The sequence below is a fragment of the Hypanus sabinus genome, chromosome 20 (assembly GCF_030144855.1).
Source record: "Hypanus sabinus isolate sHypSab1 chromosome 20, sHypSab1.hap1, whole genome shotgun sequence".
Lineage (NCBI taxonomy): Eukaryota > Metazoa > Chordata > Chondrichthyes > Myliobatiformes > Dasyatidae > Hypanus > Hypanus sabinus.
Window position 1 is genome coordinate 42,471,545 of NC_082725.1, and position 25,507 is coordinate 42,497,051.

The following is a 25,507-nucleotide window of genomic DNA, read 5'->3' on the forward strand; positions in this document are numbered from 1 at the left end:
AAGGTAGAGCAGTAGATGTAGTGTATATGGATTTTAGCAAGGCATTTGATAAGGTACCCCATGCAAGGCTTATTGAGAAAGTAAGGAGGCATGGGAGCCAAGGGGACCTTGTTTTGTGGATCCAGAATTGGCTTGCTCACAGAATGCAGAATATAGTATTAATGGTAAGAGTGGAGTGTGGAGAATCAGAGGGATCTTGGGGTCCAAGTCCATAGGACACTCAAAGCTGCTGCACATGTTGACTCTGTGGTTAAGAAGGCATATGGTGTATTGGCCTTCATCAACCATGGAATTGAGTTTAAGAGCCAAGAGGTAATGTTGCAGCTATATAGGACCCTGGTTAGGCCCCTCTTGGAGTACCGTGTTCAGTGCTGGTCCCCTCACTAAAGGAAGGATGTGGAAAATATAGAAAGGGTGCAGAAGAGATTTATACGGATGTCACCTGGATTGGCGAGCATGCCTTATGAGAGTAGATTTAGTGAACTCAGCCTTTTCTCCTTGGAACAGCAGAGGATCAGAGGTGTCCTGATAAAGGTATATAAGATGATGAAAGGCATTGATTGTGTGGATAGTCAGAGGCTTTTTCCCAGGGCTGAAATGACTAACACAAGAGGGCAGTTTTAAGGTGTTTGTTAGTAGGTATAGAGGAGATGCCAGGGGTAAGTTTTTTTACGCAGAGAGTGGTTTAGTGTGTGGAATGGGCCGCTGGCGACAGTGGTGGAGGCGGATATGATAGGGTCTTTTAAGAGACTCCTGGACAGCCGCATGGAGCTTAGAAAAATAGAGGGCTATGGGTAACCTTAGGTAATTTCAAAGTAAGTACATGTTCAGCACAGCATTGTGGGCGAAAAGGCCTGTATTGTGCTGTAGGTTTTCTATGTTTCTATGAAAAACAGAAATAGATTAATCAAGGACACAAAACAGAAATTGAAATTTACCTTGCAGTTTTCTGGTGCTCAAACTATTCCCATTATTATGCCAACATGGTCAGAATGACTCTTAATTTGGCAGGGGGATCATTTCATCGACAAGAGTGAATACCTCATGAATTCCAACCATTTTCAAACCAGTAGATGAAACAAGTACACCATGATGAAAAAATAGAATGTCTTGCAGAGATGGGGCAGGAGATTTGTATTTAATTCTCTCTGGTGTTTCAGGCCTTATTCTGTCACTCATGATTAGAGCCAATTCCAAGAACACTAGCAGCTGCAATTCAGGAATCACGTTCTGACTTTGAATCAAATGAAGAGTGAGAGCTGTGAATGGAGGTGCTAACTGTCTCCTTGGTGGAAGCCTAAGACATGATGGCATTATATTGAACAGCGACAGAGTTCTCTCCCAACGTCCTCACCAAGCTGGCTGGTTGTTAAAAAGACAAGAAGAAACTCTTTGACTGGGAATCAGTTAGATGATGAAGAATTACTTCTCTTTTCAGTTGCAGTGGGGGATGTTCTCAGACAGTGAGAACAGACATATCAGGCAACCTATGATGGGAACCTGATAGTGGGTCCACTGCTGGCGGATGTGCCTGTAGATGTGATTTAATCATCTGAAATATTTCCAACTGGAACTGCCAGCTCAATGGAGCAAGGATTCATATGTTTACAAAGAATACTATTACGGGGAAATATGCTATCAACAAACTCAATATCAAACCATATTTATCACTATAGTTGAGGTGTTGTAGCAGCTTTGTTACCGGAATAGTAATTCAGAGGTCAGGCCAAAAAGTTTGAAGAAAAACTGCTTTTACCTTAGAAATACTACATTGCAGCACTAAGTACTTACTTTGATGATTATTTCAATGGAGTGGATTTTTGAAGAACCAACTGATTCACTAAGGTCCTTTAGAGATGAAAGTATGCTGTCCTCATTCAGAGAGGAGATCTGTGAGTTGAATCCTCTTAGTCATCCAGTCACTCTTTACAGACCAGCAACTAACTTGAATATATGAAGCTGAACAGCTTGATAAAGGCAGCCCACTACTAATTTCTCAATGGTGAACATGGGGAGGATTATAAATGATGAATGGTAACAAAGGAAGGGTAATAAATTATGTTCTTTTCGAGAACACCCACATCCCAATAAACAGCAAAGAAAAAAATGTCAATTAATAAAATGAACTGAAAAACTTCTGCTTAGACTTTCCTCTGCCTTGGTAAAGCAGTCAGCATAATGAAGGACCTTACCCACACCGGACATTCTCTTTTCTCTCCTTCCCATCTGGTTGAAAATACAAAAGCATGTACAACCAGGTTCAAAGTTAGCTTCAATCACGCTAGTATAAGACTATTGAATTGGCCCATACTATGATAAAAATGGAATCCTACTCTCACAATCTACTTTGTTATGATCTTTCTCATTTTTGGTTGCCTCCACTGCACTTTCTCTGCAACTGTAACACTTTATTCTGCATTGTTTTATTGTTTATCATTATACTAACTCATTGCACTAATGCAATGATATAATCTGTATGAATGGAAAGCAAAATGAAATTTTCCATCGTACCTTAGTACCTGTGATAATAATAAACTTGCTGATATCACATATAGATGTTACATTAGCTCATCTCATCTAGTCATATAATTCTTTTGAAATATGATCGTGCTGCAAAGTTTTTTTTTAAACCTTAATAAATACCTTATATCATTAAATGGCTTGAACGGTTTACTGTAGAAGATGTTTATAATTGTAGGTAAATATCAAAATTACATTGGGCTATAAGATTATCACTAATAGATCCTCATCGTAGTAAGAAGATGGATCTCGCTACAAGGAAAGCTCAAGGTGAACAAGAACATTTATTCAGGGAGAATCCAAATAAACACAGATGGGCGTAAGGAACAGAAGAAAACATTGCTAAAATGATTGAGTGCTTAGGATGAGTGTTGTGTGAAATATTAACAGGGAATACTCCTCAATATTGATGGTCATTTTGGCACAGAGTGAATCTGTATTTACTGGCAAGTGCCCCTATTGGCTTAGCTCAGAATTTATACAACTGATTACCTGTGTGCACACCTACTAAGTTTCCCTGCCCATCCATGAACAGTCAAAGAAGAGAAAAGGTAATACCCAGGAAAAGGGTCTAACGCTGGCCAGGTATTGCTCATAATCCTGATGTGAACTCCATGTGTCCAATGTGGGGTCCTCCACATCTGCAGTGGTTGGTCTCCAGAGAGATGCTGTTGTCTGTACTCCCAAGATCCTCCATTTTTATTCTTTTCCTTATCAGATCAAACTGTGATGTTTCAATTTCATTGGCTCAAGGTCATCTGAATTACCTGTGTTAGTTCTTATAAGATGTGGCCTAGAGGTACAAGATCATTACTTTATTGATGCTTCCTTCAGCCTTATGCCTTAAGTGATTTATTTTGTTCTACCTAATTCAAACTGGTTCAAACCAGTCTAAACAGGTCAGCCAAACACTGGATCGAGATGACCAAATCACAGGCTGTATCTTCTGCAACCCTGAATTTTACATAATAAAGAGCTTTTTATCTGAAAATGGTCTCAGCAGAAATCCCATTGTGTCCATGTTCAGTTGCTATTTCTAACTTATCCTGGAGCAAGATTAAGTTCACCAACAGTTCACAAAATGGCGGCTGCAGCGACAGTTTCACAAAATGGCTACCTCCATTCCTGCAACCACATGGCAAGAACAAAGACTTCTGCTTTGTCTGTTTTTACCGCCCTTGCCTGATTCCTGTTCACTGATTTGTAGGTTGCACTTCATTCTGGCAAACAAATTATAAATGAGCTTTTCATGCTGAGGAATTTTAAATGCTCTCTGTTTTTCATAGAATGGAAACATGATGAGAGTTATTCTCACAAGGGTTTTGCAAGAAGCTTGAATGGTTTTCTAGGGAAAAAATTCAAACTCTTTAGAAATCAAGCTGCATTTTTAAGTAAGTTTCCATGATTTACAAGACAGCTAGCAAATATTAGCTTAGCCACATGGACTGCTGCTGATCAAGGCAGGAAAGGGGCAAAGTATCTGTTAAAAGACAGTGAATGTATTTTTATAGGATCTTCCATCACACCTATATTTTATTAGTGATTATGCTTCCATTCATGCTCTATTCACTGTAAAGGGATGTTCTGATGTTGAAGAAGACACTTTATCAATGCAAGAGACCCAAGAATCCTGGGAGACAAAGCAGAGAGCTTGGGAAGCATTTTTACAGCAGCTTTTTATGAAGTTACTACGGGTCATCCCTAGGGAATTCATTTTTATAGATGTTCTTTAGTTGCATCTGTTCAAAAATCAGAAAATGCACAAATATGGTGGCAACATCTCACAGTATTGTAAAAAATGGCATCTAAAGCACATAAGGCTGATTTGAAAGTACAATTAGGAACAATGAAGAGAGACAGGAATTTAATTTTGCCATTCATGGGGATAAGTAATGTATGTAAGCCAGACTTTGGAATTTAGCAATATTATGGGAATTTGTTCATATGTATAGATACCTCTCTCCTGCATTTACAACCTGGAGATGGTCTTTATAATATACTGAAGTATAGTGATCACCAACCAGTCTATCGCAATTGACTGGTCAATCTTTGAGACTTTCCCAGTAGATCTTGAAAAAAATGAAAAACATGCACCAGGCAGAAAAGACAGGAAGCAAAACCCTGCAACCCGGAAACAACCTCTCCCCACAAACAGCTCTCCACAGCAGGAGCACCGCTAATCGGCATCAACCTAGTTTTATAAAGCTCACATTACAACACTTCTCCCCCTTTAAATTCCAACATTCCCCAAATGTAAAAGAACTAGGAAACAAAAAGCAGTGATGTCATTAGCTTGCGTACCTCTGAAACTTATACTAGTGTCTCAGTAACAGTTTACCAATACAAAACACCTGAAACACGTGGCAGATTGAACATTCAGTCTAACAAAGGAAACTGACCATTCAAATATTTAGTCTGTCAGGAGGTTTGTGAGGGCGCTGTGCTGCAACAGATGAAAATTATTAAATCTAAGTACAGAAGCTGTCTTACTGACAGACACCTCACAGACTGTCTCAGACTGGCTGTCTGTAGTTATGAGCCAAATTTCAGGGGACTAGCAGAAAGTATTCAACCCCTGTCATCACACTGAGTGCAACAGTCAATTTTTATTCATTTATTTTTTGTGCTGAAATAAAATTAAATAATGAAACATAGAATTAAAGGTGTTGTAATGTGAGCATTATAAAAATAAATAATACCAATTAAGATAACGGTAACATAGCAACACTCCCGCTATGGAAAGCCGCCTGCAAAAGGAGACTGCTTCCAGGGCTGTGGGCCTCCACTTCCATTCCCTTCTGCCTGGTGCGCATGCGTGTGTCTAAAAGATTTAGTAGGTCGATCTTGCCTTTCACTAAGGCCGAGGTAGGGGATCTTGGGCTTAAAAAGGTTGGCGACCACTACAGGGAAGCAGATACTAGGATTTGCATTGTGAAAAAACAATCAACGGCCACATAGCTGGCTTACTTATTACAATTCCTGTGTAATTCCTTGTGCCAGATTCAATTTAGTGAAGGTTATTAAAACATTAATTCAATATTTCCAAATATGCCAATTGTGCATTCTTTTCGCTCTTTCCCTGTATCATGCCCATTCACTTCTTCACAAAGCATAATATCATGTCATGGATATATACAAAACTGCCAAAAAGCTACATTCTTGATGATTCTACCTCTAAAAAATCTTAACGTTCAGTATACAAAAATATATAGAATACCAAGATCAGTATCAGATTCATTATCACTGATGTTTGTCATGAAATGTGACGTTTTGCAGCAGCAATTCCATGCAAGACATTAAAATTATTATGAGTTATCAAAAAAAGTGCAAAAGATAAATAACAAGATAGAGTTTATGGACCATTCAGAAGTTGCTCCTGAAACATTGAGCATGGTAATGCAGGCTCCTGGAAAGAGGATACATCCTGGATGGTGAGTGTCCTTAATGACGAATGTTGCCTCCTCGACGTCTCTGGTAGATGTCCTTCGAGGATGGGGATGATAGTGCCTGTAATGGAGCTGGCTGAGTTTATACTCCTCTGCAGCCTCTTGTGATCCAATGTATTGGAACCTTCATAACAAGCAGCGATGCAACCTGTCAGAATGTTCGCTACTATACATCTGTAGAAATTTGCTATAGTTTTTGGTGACGTACCAAATCTCTTCAAACTCCTAACAGAGTAGAGCCACTGATGTGTCTTCTTCATGATCAGACAAATGTGTTGGACCCAGGACAGATCCTCTGAGATGTTGACACCCAGGGATTTAAACCCACTCACACTTTCCACTACTGATCCCTGAATGGGGACTGTTAGCTGTTCTCCTTCCTGAAGTTCACAATCAGTTCCTTGGTATTCCTGACATTGCGCATGAGGTTATTGCTGCGACACCAACCTGCTGATTTATATTACTCCTGTACACCACCTCATCACCATCTAGGACTCTACCAACAACAGTTGCGTCACTGACGAAATTGTAGATGCCACCCAGACATGGGTGTAGAGAGAGTAGAGCAGTAGGCTAAGCATGCATCCTTGTGGTGCACCTTTCGTGACTGTCAGTGAGGAGGGGTTGTCATTAACCATTCGCACTGACCGAGCAGATCAGGAAAAATATCCACGTACTACAAGAAGAAAGCTGTCATTATCTTCTGGAGCAAAAAGACATTACAAAAAACATCTTTAATTCAACATTTAGTGATATAAAGAATATTGAACTGAGGTAAAGGGGAAGCTGCCATTATCTTTTGGAGCACTATCTTGAGAAATGTGCAAGAATATTTAATAACATGGTAGAAATTTAACAATGACAGTAAATCCAAAGTAGAAAGCACAAACTGACAGAATGTAATACAAAAAATAGAACAACTGAGATATAATCTGGTTTTGTGAGAGGAGAGCAGCAAATCACAATTGCAAGAGTTGATGGATAAAGGGACTGCAGTGGGAGCCTGCCACAAGGTTTCATAAACGACATGCAATGTTACCATGCCACCTTGACAACTGAAACACTCAGCTGCAGGGAAGAGGTAACAGAGCAACTACTTAGCCAGAGTGGCTGGAAAAAAAGGCACAACATTACTGAGCAGCTGACTTGAAATAAAGGAACAGTGGTCCACGAATCTAAAGAGCATTTCTCCTGCTCACTATCCCCAACCTTTTGATCTCAACACTGCAACAGCTAATTGTCACTTGCAACTGAATTACTCAATCAGAGGCTGGAGGTGAATGACTCAGTGAACTGTGATTAGTAAAATAAAATGGGAAGGATTACCTAAGAGCTACAAATGAAGACTTTTATCTCTTCGCTGAGTAATTGTAGGCACCTTGACTTTCTTCACTCATTTCCAGAAAAATATTTGGTGTTTTCTTGAACACATCATCACTGCTTCTGTCAAAAGATTTTCTGAGTAACTCTTCCTTATGTCCTCCATGTTAATTAACTCAAAATAAACCTTCATTTCGCCAAATTTTAAAAGCATCCTCCGAGTGTTAACAATGATCAAATTTCATCATTCACCCACCATGGTGCCAAGAAGGTGTAGCAGTTAGGGTGTAGGGTGTCAGGGTTCAGAGTTCAATTCTGGTGCCATCTGTAAGGATGGGTTTTCCCCGGGTGCACAGTCCAAAGACATACCAGGTACGTTAACTGGCCATCATAGGTTGTCCTGTGGTTAGGTTAGGGTTAGATCGCAGTTGTCTGGGGTTGCAGGAATGGCATGGCCTCCATGCTATATCGATAAATAAATAATAATCCTGATCTTTGTAATCCCTCCCCTAAACCACACCATCCCCTTCTTCATCATCCTTTGACCAGTTTTCTAATTGTCTCCCTCCTCTGCCAGAGTGTATAATCATTCACCTTTGGGTAGCTTTACTGTACAGTACTCTCTTAGCCATCCAGCATGCATGGAGAACAGGGAATTTGCATGGGAATTACTAAATCAAAACATTAATGTACCATACACTGGTATTCTGCACACGGACCTTTAATTGCCAAAAATCAGGTCATCTGCCTGTCCTTTCAAATAAAAATGTTTTACACAGAAATTCTAAATTTAAATGCTTAAGAATGTCAATATAAAATAAAGCAATATAGTGGATAGATGGGAGAAATACTGTACAGTATAGTAAATGGAACCAACCCTCACGTTAACAGATATGAAGGACTGGGGTAGGCTGCTGTGCTGCAGGCTAATGGGAAATAGTGCTTGAACAAAATTGCATTGGAACTGGGGGTGCCAAATTCAAATTATAGTTCTTGGAAAATATTTATGAAATTGCTCAAAGGTTGCATGAGAATTCCAGATGCAAAAACAAGAGAGAAGCTCAAGTCATGAACACAAGAGATTCTGCAGAGGATGGAAATCCAGAGCAATGTGCACAAAATGCTGGAGGAACTCAGCAGGTCAGGCAGCATCTATGGAAATGGATGAACAGTCGAAGGTTTGTGCTGAGATTCTTCTTCAGGACTGGAAAGGAAGGGGAGAGATGGCCAGGTTAAAAAGGCAGGGGGAGAGGAAGGAGGACCAGCTGGAAGGTGATTGGTGATACGTGGCTGTGGTATCGAGTCTCGGTGAGCACGTGATCGAAGAGTCAGAGGACAGCAGAGCTGAGACGACCCTCACTCACAGCTCCCCCTCTGCAATCTCTGCTGCACTCCCAACCTTTGACCATGTACTCACCCAAACTCACAATCACATCCATGTATCACCTGTCACCTTCTAGCTAGCCCTCCTTCCTCTAATTTTGGGAAATGAACAAAGGCTGCGAAAGGTGCAATATTACAGCAAGTTCTTTCCATTTCATGCTGCTTAATATCTCTGCTCAAAAAACTGGCACCATCAAACTCTAGTCGGGGCATGCGTAGAGAAAAAAATACCCTCCATAAAAATAAAAAGAAACAGAATTAAAGGGGGAGTTAAGTAGACGACCATTTTGTGAAAGAATAACATCTTGTTACATTAAAAAGCTTAATTAATGAAAGATGGAAATTAAAATTGCTTTAATTTTATCATCACAAACCACAAAATTAAAAACAGTACTGCCCAGATAGTCAAATTATTGCAAAAACCCATTAGTAGCTAGCTCTAAAAGAACAGTAACCTTCAATATAGAGTATGCAAGCAAAGGGCCCCATTAAACACTGTATTTCAAATAGATGCCTATGTTTGCTTCAGCATTTTGCATGTCAGCTGACAATTTATAAAAGTAATCTGACAAAAGTTCCTTTGGATCAGCTGTCAGTTTTCAAAATTTACTTTATTTCAAATGATCTCTACAGGGCATGAATTATAACACATCTAAATTAATTTCACAGCACTGAAAAGCAAATTGAAAAGAATCAATTCTGAATATACACGCAATACATTCTTACTGTCATCCATATTTCTTCTTGTTGGCATTTCCATTCTGTTCACTTGAGCCAGCCTTTCTGCAAAGGCTCTGTGGTTGTACAATCATCTCAGAGACAGATGATTATGCACGGGGGCCAAATTTCAGTTTTGGGTGCATAATCCCAATGTGATAATGTAGATGGGCGGTATTGCCATAGATGCAAACCTTTAGATGAGACATCTAATGGAAAACAATTTTCTCTTACATAGTTAAAAGTATCTTGTGAATTTTCTAAGAAGTGAAACAGAGTCCTTCCTAGCGTCTCAAACAATATTTACCCTTCAGCTAAAAGGTGGTGCTTTGTCTGGTCATTTCTCACACTAGGAATGCATATTGGCTTCTAAATGTCCTGCACTGCAATAGGGACTAGATTGCTCAGGCCATCATTTGTGCTAAAGCACTCAGAGATCCCCTATGATCATAAATGATTTTTATAACTGGAACATTGAACAGTTCAGCACAGTGCAGGCCTTTTACATACGATGTTGTGTCTACCTTTCCTCCTACGTAGCCCTCCACTTTTCTATCATCCATGTGCCTAACTCAGAGTTTATTAAATGTCCCTGATGTGTCTGCCTCTACAATTACCTCCTGGCAGGGTGTTCCACGCACCTACCATTCTCCAGGCAAAAAACTACCTCTGACATCCCCCCTAAACTTTCATCCAATCTCCTTAAGGTAATGTTCCCTTATATTAGCCATTTCCATCCTGGGAAAAAGTCTCTAGCTGTCCTTCCAATCTATACCTCATATCACCTAATACACCTCTATCAAGTCATCTCTCATCCTCCATCACTCCAAAGAGAAAAGCCCTAGCTCTCTCAGCCTTCCTCTAAGACTCAGCATTTTCTTAGAAGGATGGAAGATAAAGAGTTTCCAACCTTTTTTAATGCCATGGACCGACACCATTAAGCAAGGGGTCCATGGCTTTCAGGTTGGGAATCCCTTTTCTAAGGTATATTTGCTAACCCAGGCAGCCTCCTAGTAAATCTCCTCTGTACCCTCTCTGAAGAGTACACATCCTTCCCAGAATAAGGCAACCAGAACTGAACACAATATTCCAAGTGTGATCTAACCAGAATTTTATAGAGCTCTGACATTATCTTCCGGTTCTTGAACTCAAACTGCCAACTAATGAATGCCAACACACCATAATGCCTTCTCAGTAGCCCTATCAACATGCACAGCAAAATGTTAGATCTTTCTACCATTTCCAAGGACCTCAAATTATAAACATCATATTTCATTAAGGAGAAAATTGAGGACAGGATATGGTATTTCAGTCTAAGGTACTGATAATTCTGCAGAATACTGAGCATAGTTAACCAATGGTAATGGGACAACTTGCTCCAAAGGTATGATCTGCAACTATATTGCCAATTTGTACATAAAAATTGAATTGGAAGTTCTGACTTGCCAATTTACAAATACAAATGCTGATAGAAAGCTGTACATTATGACAACAGAAAATAAGATTTACAGGCAGGAAATGTATCGAGAATGTTACTTTCAACCCTGGAAATGGATGGTGGGGAGTGGGGGGGAGCGGGGCTAAGTAAAAAAACACTTGTTTTAACACATGCCTGCTAATGACTAAAGATTTAAGATATTTGGGAGTGGGGGGCCAACTGAAAAGGTCAAGAATGTTTCAGGACAAAAACGGTACTCATGGGGTAAGAAATAAACAGGGAGATCAACAGTGGGAATGTAAGAGACATACGATGACACCATATATTAATATCGTGTGTGGTATTATTTATATGCCAGTTGCAATAGCACAACACAAAGATTATATTTTTTTCAAACAATCACCCACAGGAGGAATTAAACTGCAGAGAGCTATTAGAAACAACGGCCTTTGCCGTTGCCAATTCTTTTCAAGATAACCTTCCTCCATTACGAGTACAAGACCGGGGACATTCACTGATGATTGAGAGTGCCATATTCGCATCCTCACACAGTATAAAGTGATCCTCAATTATATGTAGATAAACCTGGACTACATCCAGGTGAAGGCTAATGGAAGACTATCAACATTCACAGCACACATGATTTTCTTCAAAAAAAGAAAGTCTAATTACCCTTCCTTGAGATATAAATCTTTAACTATCGACAACCTGAAGGAAACACTAACCAGAAATATAATTAATGCCAGGACCACACATAGGTCAGAGGCTCAGTATTCTGCAATAATGTTTCATTTCCACACTTGACAAAGTTATTCTACACGTTATGAAATGCAAAGCAGCAGATGATCAAAAACATTTGTCTGCCTGTGTGAATGAGGCTGCAACGTTTATGAAGCTCAGCACCAGCAGAATATGATGCCTTTTCCTCCACCACTGGCACAACTGCACTGCATTTGTATCATCTATCGATTCAGCTGCACTAACTTGCCAAGGTTTCTTTTAATCCACCTCTCCAAACCACTTAGAAGGATAAGGACAGGAAACAGGAACACTATCACTTTCAAGTCTCACACTGACATATCTTGAAAATAGCTTGTGGACCCTTCACTGTCATTAACTGAAAAACAGAGTCGTTGTACCTTCTTGCATGGCTGAGAAGGGGACACATCACCACCCTCTCAAAGGCAATTAGACTTTCATCCCATGGCAAACATTTTTATAAAGCACATACCTTCTTGCATGGAATGGAGCAGACTGAAAAGAGGACACATCACCACTTTCTGAATGACAATTCTGCCCTATGGCAAACATTTTTATAAAGTGTCCCTATCTCTGGTAGAACTGGCTCTGGAAGTTTCATTTCTAGCCCTCAGCCTCCAATTGTTCTTCCCAGTATTGCAATATTTTTCTGCATCCCTATTACTTACGTAATTATACACATAAATGTTCAATGAAAATAAACAAGTCTTATTTTTTTTATTTTGTTCCTACAGTTTTCCTCCCAATTTCTTCTTCATTTCCTGGTCATTTCAGGCACCTGGAGGGCTGATAACACTCTTCTAACTTGGGGGTTGCTGGACCCACCCGGGGGACACGGAATAGCCCAATCAACTCCCAATGAACTTGATTAAAAGTATGAAAGTGATTCAAACAGTAATGGGACACCCACCCTCCTCCCAACACTCAACTCAAACCCTATCAACAACAAGAGAATAGTTGCTGGATTTTAAAATCAGATTTAAGAAAAATTATATTCCTATGTGGGAGGCTTTGAGATGTCAAATAAGAAGTAACAAACAAGAAAGCAGGAGATATGGTAGCTCTGAGCAGACAAGAGATTTTTACAGAAAATCACTGTATTGAGCCAATATGCTTTTGTTTGCATGTAAACAAAATATTTAAATAATGTTCAGGCAGATGCAGAAGATTGCAGCTTTCACAATGTGCTGCTGTCTTGGTTTGATTTGTGTTCCTGACGTCTTTGAACTTCTGCTCTGCATAGAGAACAGAAAATGATAAAAAAAAAAGTTTTGCAGCTGACAGGATATTTCTTTCTGTTGATAATAAGACCACCCTCACAGAAAGGGGAATTTATCTCACTTACAAAGCAAAGTAAACCAGGTTGGTGCATTCTTTTGAAGCACTAATCAAGTAGGTGCAAATACAAATGCAGTTTAAGAATCGGAGCTTCAGAGTGCCAAACCTACTGGCTTTGTGCAAGGTTTCAGAATTGTTTCTTCTCTGCATCATATGACATGGGGAGAAAAGAAAGTTGCAGGAACATTACAGTGAACCAGCCTGAACCAAATGTGGTTCTTGTTGATGAATCCAGACGGTGTGGCGCTGCAGTATTTCCTTACCTCTTGACAGTAATAACTGGCATAAACTAAAATCCAAGAAGGACATTGTGAGCATTGAGACAGAAACTGCACTGAATTTCAGCAACGTGCAAATCTAGACTAGCTGCGTCTAATTTAAACCCTTTTCACAGGCAGGTTACCCAAGATTAATGACAGCATTGAGATCCAAGACAAAAACTGAGGGGGAAGATGATGTATTGAATTGGAAACTTCAAATTTAACAGGAAGCTCCAAAGACTTTAATGCACATATTTAAAACTACTGAATGCAGTGACTTTGTACTGATGCACTTTAAACTCAAATAAGAAATTAATTAGCTTCGATTATCTCTACATTGGTAAGCAAAGAGGCAAATTTTTCGGAACAGAGAAATGTTAACTTAAGAAAACTAACATTTTCAGAAATAAGCCAGTGACACCCTCACAGAATGGCACTCACTGTACACAACCCAGCAGTGGAAATGGTAGCTGAAGATCCCTCGGATTAAACCACAGATGATAAAATACGAGATTCAGCAGCTGTTACTGACTTTTCAGCAGGTAGTCTCAGCAAATGAGATGCGGCAAGACCAGAAGAGAAATTGTACTTCTTGTTTTGCTCAAACAAATGTCTTGTAATCACTCACTGGAATTGATGTAAGCATGTAAGCACATCCCAAAACATCTCAGAGCTTGCCCCGCACCAAGGACAGCAGGTTGAGGAATTTTGGGTCCCTAGATGTTTCAAGATCTTTATCTCATGGACTCTGAGGTGGAAAGGAAGTGACTAACTAAAAGAGAAAACTTTCTTCACAGAGAGGGAGTATTTCCTCAAAAGGCACACAGCATCCCTCAGTGAATGACATTTGAAGAAGTTACTATTGATAGTGAAGGTGCAAAACAAATGAAAAAGAAATATTTTGTGATGGGAATGAGGAGGAAATTTTTAAAAATTATACTTAACAGTTCTCTGTGACATTAAAGTTAGCCATCCTCTTAACAGCATAACAAGTTGGCCACTCACCTGGGATCCTTCTGAATGCTGTCGATGGAAGGTGATCGTGCCAAGGTGCCCTCGGGTGGGATGGCTGGCCCAGACTTGCTGTATGGCGATTCCACTGAGGGACAATACTGGAGTGTCCGGTAAGGGTCCCCATAATTGGCTGCCGGGCCGGTGGCATAGCTGGGCCTCTGGTAGGTTGCTGTGTTCTGGCTGCCCGTGCGCTGCAAGGGTACGGAGTCAACAGCAGGGGAAGACGGGGCTACAGTGGGAAAGTAGGGACAAAGCAAGAAACTGAGGACCTGCTCACAAAAATGGTTCACTAGGTCTAGGCAAAAGGAGCACCACACATATGTACAGGGGGTTGGGGGGTTTGAGAGGGGACACAAAATTCAAGTCAGAATCATATCAAACATTTCACTCAGACAAAAAAATACACATTGCACCACAGAATGCTTTGAAAGAATCGGTCTGCCTTTGAAACATCTTTAGCTACACTGGACCCTGGCGGAGGGAGCTTGTTTGAAGGTAATAGTCACCAGGGACTGTCGAACTCAAAGTTGGGCAAATCCAGTTGAGTTACTGAACAGCTCTGACCTAGAGAAAGGAAGATGTAACTCTACAGTGCATTTCACAGCCTTAGGAGGCTCCAAAAGTCTCATAAGCAAAGATATGTTTTCAATGTACTAGCCCTGGCTAAACTGATGACCTTCAGATCTCTGATTAAGAAGGTTGTCCCACTCCAGACTCTTGCACATAAAATCAAAATCAAAATTCCAATGAAGTATTGTGAAAGTCACACAGGTGCCATCTTTAAATGAAGCCCACTACTCCCAAGTAAACAGATAAAATTCTTCATGCTTTCAGGAAGTATTCTCCAGTATTTTTCAACCAACTCTCCAAAACATTTTACAGGCTAATCCCAGGTTATGATGGGGTTTCAATCCTATGACCTGTTCATAATCCAAATAGATGGCAAATGGGAAACGCTATTGCAAAGTGAGTTTACACATTGGGGAAGACGCCTGCCATCTTGCAGTAGTTAGCAAGTCCATTCCACTAGTGCTCCAGTCATTTGTTCATACATACAGACACAAGTCAAATGTTTGTAAACTGAGGAAGACTTCATCTGCAACAATATTTTGCCATTCCATGCATCAATTGTATTGGAGTAGTAACTAAACATAGAAATTGCTGGCTGTATATTGCTATGAGCAAATAGGCTTTTTTTCTGTCTAGGTGACTAATTTTGTTAATGCCCCACATCTAGTACTGAACATATTGTGAAGGACATGGTATTCAGCCACCATCAAGACTAGCTGTCAATCAGAAAAGCCTCATTTCTGCTTCAACTGAGTGAATTGCAATTCATTTGAAATATATCTGGACAACTAGTTTTGACATTGGTGGATAGTCGCTTTAAAATTTCTAGCCAGTGCAGAACAGAATTAAAAGAATGAATATTGACATCCTAATACATTAAGTATACTTTGGACCTGTTTTACTCTGTAACATGATACCTTGCTTAGAGGCAAAAAGCATAATGCAAGTAGAATATATGTGGCACCATGCATTTTGTCTGGCTACTAATGACTGGATGAAAGTAATCAGGCTCCAGTCGCCCACTGGTGATCTTGTCATTCCCATTAAGTGACTGTTTTGGATAATGGTGCAAGGCAGATTTAACCATGGCACCAGATCAGCAATCTAGAGAGTGCAAATTCACAAATGCTTCTGAAAGAAAAACGTAATTGAGCAACTACTTTTAAAAAGCTATCTTACATGGAAGAAACCTTTTAACAGCTGACCAAAACATGACTCCAGTCCCTGCTCTAGTCCACGATGTCGAAGGAAACCAGCTCGAAAGGTTGCCGTTGCTTAGCAGTTAAAGGTGGCTAATACATGTACGGCTCCCACCTTCTGAGAATAAAAAAAGGGCTTTGCTATAATGTCATATTCAACAGTTTAAAAATTGACTGGCATTTGCTGTGAGGAGCAGCCAGTGCTCACTGAAACTTGGCCAGCAGGAGGAGAGAAATAAATTATTATTATCAGCTTGTTGTTTCCAAAATGCTGTGCTTAGTATTTGAGAGTACACACTTAAATGTGTATATGTTTATCTGGACTGATCAAGCGAGTATTCACATTACGCTCCTGATTCCTTATACAAGGGAGAAAAACTGTCCATGTTCTAGCTCCTGGAGAGGCCATCACTACCAAAGGTTCCTGGTGGAGATGCGTTAATGAGCACTCGTGAAGAAACTCCAGGGCTAAGCTTCAATGTATTTCCCAACTCCGGTCAAATAGCAACAACTTACGTTAGCACAGTTCAACAAGCCAAGGCACTCTGCAGAAGAATCATCAGAACAATAATTGTCCACCCCACCTTCCAGAAACGATTTTGCTTTAATTGGAAAAAGTTGCATCAGCTTCTGTCGTAAGGTGACTTTTTGTGCTCTTTAAACTGAATCTATTTTCTGAATAAATTGACTTTGGACCATAAAATAAATTGTTTGCTATAATTCCTCACCTCAATCCGAACTCATTAGCCGACAACACCAATAAAAACAAAATTGGTAAATAAAGAGAGTAATAGGAAATGTGGCTCTTTTGAGACAGAAATGTTGAATTTTGGTAATAGAAAGGACTTCTAGTAATCCATGTTGTTGATCAGGTATCAGAACATGAGTACTTAATACAGATATGACTTGCTGTTGGTTCCCTCATTACAATTAATCAAGATAGTTTGCACAGTCATTATACAAAGCATGTGGTACTTTTAAGTAATGCAAATTATGTGCAGCATGGTTGAATAATGAAGATTATCTGTGACCCATTTAAATAGTACAAATTACATCTGATTGTATATGATTTATAAAATATTTAGGCAGTGCTATTAACTCGTGACACAACTAAATAGTGCAAAACACACCACAGAAGTCAAACAAGAAAACAAAATGCTTCTGGAAAAAAAATGTATCCGCAAAAAATCCTTTGGCCAAAATATTTCCCAAAAAAACAAATTAACTACCAATTACAAACTCAAGGGGGTAGCCTTCGGCACCACATGGGCCCCAGCTATGCCTACCTTTTCACTGGCTATGTAGAACAGTCTAAGCTGTAACCTGGTAATGCTCCCCAACTCTTCTGGCACTACACTGATGCTACTTCCTGCACCCATGTTGAGCTCGTCAATTTCATCAAATTTGCCTCCAACTTTCACAGTGCCCTGAAATTCACTTGATCCATTTTTTTCTACACCTATCTCCCTTTTCTTAATCTCTTGTGTACTGACATTGTTTATAAACTTATTAATTCCCACAGCTACCTTGACTATCCCTCTTCCCACTGTCTCCTGTAAAAATGCTACTTGCTTTCAGTCCCTTTGTCACTGTCACATCTGTTCCCAGGATGAGCCTTTCCTTTCCAGCACATCAAAAATCTCTTCCTCTTCAAAGAATAGGGATTTCCTTCTCCACTCACCCTCATTCACATCTCCTCCACTTGCCAGACATTCATGTTCACCCTATCTTCCCACCACCTTAAAAGGGTTAGAGTTCCCTATGTCTTCACCTACAAACCTATAAGCCTTTAAATCATTCTCTGCAACTTCCTCCACCTTCAACAGGATCCTACCTCCAAACACATATTTACCTCCCCACCCCAGTCTCTGGATTGCCCCCACTATGATTCTCTTGTCCATTCATCCTTTTCCACTAATCTCCCTCCTGGCACAAATCAAAGGTTCAAAGATTCATTTATTATCAAAGTATGTATGAAGTATACAACTCTGAGATTCTTCTTTTCCAGATAGCCACAAAACCAAGAAAAAACATGGAAATCAGTTCAAAGAGAAACAACAAACCCACCATCCTGATCATCAACTCTTCAAACCCACCTCCCTCTGCAGGAAACACAACAGAACATCAACCCCCAAATTGCACTCCCCCGCACAAAAAGAGAATGGCGAAAATACACAATATAAGAAACTGAAAAAGTCCATAGTCCAATATCCAAATGCAAAAATGTCGGTAACATTTACCAGCATTATCAAAAGAGACTTTGGGCTCTTTGGTAGACCACACAGGCTTCTTCTTCAGCAGCAGAACGATCCTACCAATGCTCAGAAGACCACCCATGCTCCCCCTCCACATTGACCTCAATGTTTCAATCTTCCTCGTCACTTTAAGTGGCCAATAATGGAAGCTTTAATTGGAAAAATGGAGTCGAACACTGGATTCTGCCCTGCCTCATAGCTGCACTTCAAGGTTCATGCTTGCTGCTTCCCAGAACCTTCTTAGAGACAGCAAAGTACTAGATCATTTTTGCAAATTGCAGGCTCTAGCAGTCCCAGAAACACACTCAAGATGAGAAACAGTTGCAAAAGTGACAGAAATGCTACATCTGTCCAATCACCTTCACCCTTACCTTCATTCAGGGACCCAAGCAGTCCTTCCAGATGTGGCAATACTTCACCTGTGACTCTGTTGGTGTCATCTATTGTATCCAGTATTTCCAATGTGGTCTCCTCTACGTTGGCAAGACCCAATGTAAATTGGTTGAGCACCTCCACTCCATCCGCCAGAATCAGAATTTACTGGTGACCAATCATTTTAATTCCTACAGTCATTCTCATTCCAACATGTTGGTCCATGGCCTCCTCCTTTGCCACAAAGAGGCCACTCTCAGGGTTGAGGAGTAGCGCTTCATATTCTGCCTAGATGACCTCCATCCTGGTAGCATGAACATCGATTTCTCCTTCCAGTAATTTTTTACCTTCCCTTTCATCTTCTTCTATTCCGCACCCTGGCCTCTTAACACCTCTTTGGTGGCACTCCTTGTTCACCTTTTCCTGTGTCCACCCTCCTCTCCTATCAGATTCCCTATTCTCCATCCATTTACCTTTCCCACCTATTTGGCTTCATATATCACCTACTAGCTGTCCTCCTACCCCTCCCCCAGCTTTTGGTGAACGGTCTTGGTCAAAACCATTGACTGTTTATGTATTTCTGTAGATGATGCCTGACCTGCTGAGTCCCTCCAGCATTTTATGTCTGTTGCTATGGATCTGCAGCATCTACAAAACTTATTATGTTTACAATTAACTACACAAGGCTCCCCACTGTATTTTAACTGCACAGTATTACTTTCTCTAGAAATAATCACCTCTGAAAGGGCTAAACACTTGTTTATGTATGCTGCAATCAATTGAGTGATTAACATTGCCATAGAATTCTGTGAAATTCAGGAAGAGTCTGACTTCAATATTGGATTATTTGGTCGTTACACATGATGGGGCAGTGGGTAAGTAAGTAAAAGTAAGATCAAACATAATAACTCAGGTCTTTCTGGTAAATATTAGTGAGTCTGATTAGAGCAGCTGGCATTTAGTCCTTTCGGTGAAAGCAATTTTGAGTCTTTCACACGTGTTTATACGTATCAACATCCCATACTCAACAACTCATTTAGAACATTGCTTCTGTCAATCCTGTCCATAATCTTTATGGGATTACCCCTGATAATCACACTGGTGAGCTGCTTCATGGATCTTCAGCTGGGTTAGACCTGGTGCAGGATCTGCAAGCCCATTGGTATCAATGGGGCTTGTTGGGCTGTGAATAAAAAAGCAAAGGGGTGGGTATGTTCTTTTAAAATAATGCTTTTAATTCTAACTCAGACCCCACTTAATGCTGGGGAGGTGTTCCTTGGAGGTGGCATGCTACGTAAATCAATGCTATGCAGGGTCATCATAACATTACACAAATGGGCATGTGTGCCTGATTAAAAAAACACACCTGAGATGTATGATACATTGTTTTACGTATGCACAGTAATTGGGGGAGTAACAAACATGCAAGTAGGCCTAACCTGTACATCAGTGGAGCAGCAGCAGAGGGAAGCAGGTGATGGTTACATCTTAGAGGAGGGATCAGGCTGTGGGTCCACCCCTAACTTTGGCTTCTTCTTCAAGCAGGCATCAAGATTTGATTGCCTTTTCTTAAATTTCCTCTCATGAAGCAGTTCTCGATTGCAGGAAATCATGTGGAGAACACTTCTCTTTGCCTTATTGCTTCGCGCCCAGTCAGGGTCATTATCGATGAACTGGTCCATGATTTGTGCGATCATGGTGATGCTAGTTCTGAGGAATTTCATGGTGAGGCTTCTTGCTGGTGTTGACGATAATATCGAGGTCATCGTTGCAGAAGCTTTTATCACGTTTGCATTTTCCAATAACTGTTCTGATCATCGATGTAGCTATTTTCAAAGAGGCACCAACACCAATCTGGTGCTCACCAGCTTCTGAACACTTGCAGTTTCACATCTATGCTAATGCTTTCCCTAGTCATCTTAGATGTACTACCCTCACTGGCAGTTGCAGGCTGTTTTCCAGACATTATGGGCGAAAAACATGGAGTAAATTGGCGAGGGAGCAAGAACATTTACACTCATGAAGGAGGCAGAGCATGAACTAATACGTGATTGGCTATGAGTGGCTCAGAGCGCATGTAAAGTGCTTTCATTGGCTGGTTAAATGTTTACTGTAATGGCGGCCATTCTTGAGAAGCTTTAAGAGTTGTTTAGAATGATTTTTTGCTGTTTTAAAAAAACTCAATAAAGAATTGAATAACTGCGTTGTAATGACTCAACGCGATGCAAGTCCCTTTGGGTGTCTTTGGCTGTTTTTGCTTGTTTGAATGAAAAAATGATTTTAATGTAAATATGTTTCACATTTGCTTCATTATTTAAAGATATTAAATGGCATTCATCATATTTTCCCAGAGGGATCCTAGATATTTCAAACCAGAAAACTTTATTTTTTATTTTATTAACATACAGCACGAAGTAGGTCCTTCAACCCAGCAATTACCCAGTTGAATCCTTGCCTAATCACAGGACAATTTAGAATTAACCAATTTACAAATTGGAACGTGGGATGAAACCAGAGTACCCGTAGCAAACCCACGCAGTCACAGGGAGAATGTACAAACTCCTTACAGGTAGTGGTGGGAATTGAACCTGGGTCACTTCTGCATACAGACCAGCAATTTCAGGTGTGGGGAAAATGCAGCTGCTGTACTTAATCTTTCAGACACCAGCTGAGCTCGCCTAAGCAGACTCCCAGTACTTTCAGCTTCTAATTTCAATCATCTGGTAATTAGCTCAAAGAGAAAGGATTTAACCAGTTCCAATTTAATCTATGCAGAGGCTCTAAGAAGCAGAGCCCTGATCCATGCCTGACTAAGTGGCATTCGCAAAGATCCATTTAAGTACGTGTTAAATAAGTAAATGGGACAAAAAGAGTTGAGGTGTATAGAGAAATGATTAGGCAAGAATGATGAGAAGTGGTTTATTGTTCCTATTGCACTGAACTGCCTGCTTCTATGCTTAAAACAGTAATTACTGGACTTCCTATGAAAACAAATGAATTCAATTCATTTACTTTGGTTCATCACCTTTCTTCTTCAAGACACCATGACTCAGGAAGGTGGCATTCATCATTAAGGACCCCCATCATCTGGGATATGCCCTCTTCACGTTCCTGCCATTAGGGGAGATACAGAAGCTTGAAAACCCACACTGAACAATTCATAAACAGCTTCTTCCCCTCCATCAACAAATTTCTGAATGGTCCATGAACACATGAACACCACCTCATTATTTCTTTTATCTTGCACTACTTATTTTGCAATTTAGTGAATTTTTATGTCTTTGCATTGTATTGCTGCTACAAAACAACGAATTTCCCATCACAGAAGACAGTGATAATAAACAAGATTATGATTCTGTCAGGACCTTTCAATGCAATGTTCATTTTAGCTGACAGTGCTTAAATGCTGCACTCAGAACACCTAGTAGATCAGAATGAAGCATGCTCTCCACAATCCTATAATCAAATCCCACTGGAAAAAAAATGCAATCATTACTCAGAGAAATTGTTTAATGACATAAAGCTTTTAAAAATCAGTCCATGCCTTGCTCCTTCCTGATAATCAAATCCCAAACATTCTCTTGCACATCATAGTCTTTATTCACTGTCTCACTGACAAGTCTGCCTTCCTCTCAGTGCACCCTGTGCCTCTAATCATAACTTCTTTTTCTCCTGTAAAGCCAGACTCTGACCAAGCATTTGTTCAGCTTACCCGAGTTCTCTTTCATTGGTTCTCTTTGTTTTCACTCATTTTATGTTTCTGTGATACACTTTGCAAAGTTTGAATACATTAACTGATCTACAGTACATCAATGTTACTTTGAATGCACTCACTCAAAACAGAGTCACGTACAGTGTCTATAAAAATTATTCATCCTCCCTTGGAAGTTCTCATGTTTTATTGTTTTACAACATTGCATCACAGTGGATTTAATTTGGCTGTTTTTTAAGACTGATCAACAACAAAAGACTTGTGTCGAAGTGAAAACAGATCTGGACAAAGTGATCTAAATTAATTACAAATATTAAAAACAAAAAAAGCATTGTTTTCTTAAGTATTCACCTCTTTCAAGTCAGCATTAAATAGGAATTGCTGCCTTGAGTCTGTGTGGATAGGTCACATCTGGACACTACAGTGTTTTTACATGCTACTTCACAAAACTGCTCAAGTTCAGTCAGATCGCATGGGGATCCTGAGTGAGCAGCCTTTTTCAAGTCCAGCCACAAATTCTCAATTGGATTGAGATCTGGACTCTGACTTGGCCACTTCAGGACATTAACTTTGTTGTTTAACTGTGTGCTTTATGCTTGGGGCTATTTTCTTGCTGGAAAACAAATCTCCAGACTACATTCAGTTTTCCTCCAGGATTTCCCTGTATTTTGCTGCATTCATTTTACCCTTTACCTTCACAAGCCTCAAAGGCCTGCTGTAATGAAGCAACCCCACAGCATGATGTAGCCACCACCATGCTTCACAGTAGGGATGGTGTGTTTTTGATGATGTGTGATGTTTGGCTTATGCCAAATATAGCTTTTAGTCTGATGGCCAAAAAGCTCAATTTTGGTTTCATCAAATCATCAAACATTCTTCCAGCTGACTTCAGAGTTTCCCACATGCCTTCTGGCAAACTCCAGTGAAGATATCATGCGAACCTTTTTCAACAGTGGCTTTCTCTTTGCCACTCTCCTGCAAAGCTGTGACTGATGAAACACTCGGGCAACAGTTGTTGTATGTGCAGTCTCTCCCATCTCAGTCACTGAAGCTTGTAACTCCTCCAGAAATGTCATAGGATTCTCGGTGGCCTCCCTCACTGGTCCCTTTCTTGCACAGTCACTCAGTTTTTGAGGTCGGGCTACTCTAGGCAGACTTACAACTGTGCCATATTCTTTCCCTTTTTTGATGATTGACTTAACTGTACAACACGGGATAGTCAGTGACTTGGAAATTTTCTTGTACCCATCTCCTGACTCGTGTTTTTCAATAACCATTTTGTGGAGTTGCTTGCAGTGTTATTTTTGTCTTCATGGTGTAGTTTTTGCCAGGATACTGACTCACCAACAGTTGGGCCTTCCAGATACAGGTGTATTTTACTACAAGTGATTGAATCTCCTTGACTGCACACATTTTTCCAATAACAGATCGCCATTTAACTAATTATGTAACTCCTAAAACCAATTGGCTGGACCAGTGATAATTTAGTATGTCATATTGAATGGGATGAATACCTACACAAGCAGTTACTTTGTGTTTTATATTTGTAATTAATTTAGATCATTTGGTAGAGATTTGTTTTCACTTTGGCACAATAGTCTTTTTCTGTTGTCAAAGAGCCAAATTAAATCCACTGTGATTCAATGTTGCGTAACGCCCTGGTTAAGATTTTTACTGCTGTGCTGTAGGTATTTCATTTTAGCTGTTCCGTAAGAGCAGTCTGCACTGCTTTCAGCTTGCTTGGGTTTGAGCCGAGATAAGAAGCTTTGTTATTCAACTTGGGAATGTGGCGTCAGCCGACCAGGATGGTAGATTTGGGAGGAGGTTCTAGAGGACATGGGTGGAAAGTTCTCTGTTGGCTGGAGCTCGAAGAAGACGGGGAAATAGATAGATGAGGTGCTTTGTGTAGATGAATGGCTTCAAGGAGGAAGAACCAATACTCCTGTGGGAGACCCGTTTGTACGAGATGGATTTCCAATGACATTCACAAGGTGATGGGCGCTTTCAAGAAGACTGAGGGTCCAGCGCGTGCGTGACAGTCAAGTTCAAGATGAGCTCCAACTTCAGTACACGTTTGACTGTTCATTACCAAAGAGTAATGGGCTCTTTTTCTTTTTTCCTTTCTTTCAGTTAATAACTATTTGGTTAATTAACATTCTTAAATACACTTCTTTATAATTTTATGCAGCGTACAATCGGTTATTTCTTGCTGGGGGCAGTAGATCACACAGCAATCACACAAACCGGGTTTTGGGTGGATGAGACATCCCAAACTCACAGATTTGGTGGGACCAAAGTTGTATACTTCCTAGGTATACAAAGCCGGAGAAAGATGGGTTTATTGCCGCAGAATCCAGTGGCTGTTAACCAGAGGCTGAAGAGCCATTTTTCTAGAGACGCCCAGTAAAGTGAGGCTTCAGTTGTAAAACATGACAACTTCCAATGGGGGAGGGCTGAACACTTTTTATAGGTAATGTGTGGGGTGGGTACATCAGACCTACAAAAGGTAGCAAAACACTGACTCGCTCTCAAAAACACATTTATGTTTGTTCATGAATAGCAGGGGCCTCAAAATAAGTAAATAATTTCATCATATCAGAGGAAAAATATCACCTCTTCTAGCAGGCAAGAAAGTAGTGACTTTGGGGAGGAGAATGTGATCTTTGCACTTTTGTATCTGAGCCTGTGACATGTTTCTTAGCCATGTGGCCTCCAGATCAGATATCTGAAGGTCCAAATCGTACTATTTGAGTATTTGAATGGAAAAATGTGGGTTAAGACCGTGATGCCATGTTGAAGCAATAGAAGAGAAGAAGAAAGCCCTTAACTCCAAGTGGAGTCATCAGGATGCCATCGTGACAGCGTTTTGTTTTAGCAGGCTTTCTTGTTTTTACGAGGTTGAGTTGCTAGCTCGATGCTCAACCCAGCATAGATGGAAAGCGTACAAGGGAGCAAACTGGATTCAAACTCGGGTGCCCTCCCACCGAAGTCCAGCTCTGATGCCTCTTTGCAACCAGCCGGTTATATTGAAGGAATGTTACTCTCCTAATGTTCTTGAAAAGATATTCAATTGTTCACTCTTGGTTGTAACCTAAATTATCCAAAGTTACTATACTGTAGAACAGTCAAGTTACTGCAGCGTCTGATCAATAGTTATCACTCAAACAACATCACAGAATTTATGTATCTGTTGGAAGTAAAATC

General features: G+C 40.2%; 1 protein-coding gene across 5 annotated transcripts in view; it reads right to left on the minus strand.

Annotated features, from left to right (window-relative positions):
- LOC132378460 (catenin delta-2-like) overlaps positions 1-25,507 on the minus strand; it is a 1,187,639-nt gene that overhangs the window by 230,186 nt on the left and 931,946 nt on the right. For all 5 annotated transcript variants that reach the window (XM_059945388.1, XM_059945390.1, XM_059945393.1 and 2 more), the window contains one exon: positions 14,187-14,424. In XM_059945388.1, the coding sequence (XP_059801371.1) occupies positions 14,187-14,424 (238 nt within the window). The remainder of the gene's footprint in view (positions 1-14,186; positions 14,425-25,507) is intronic.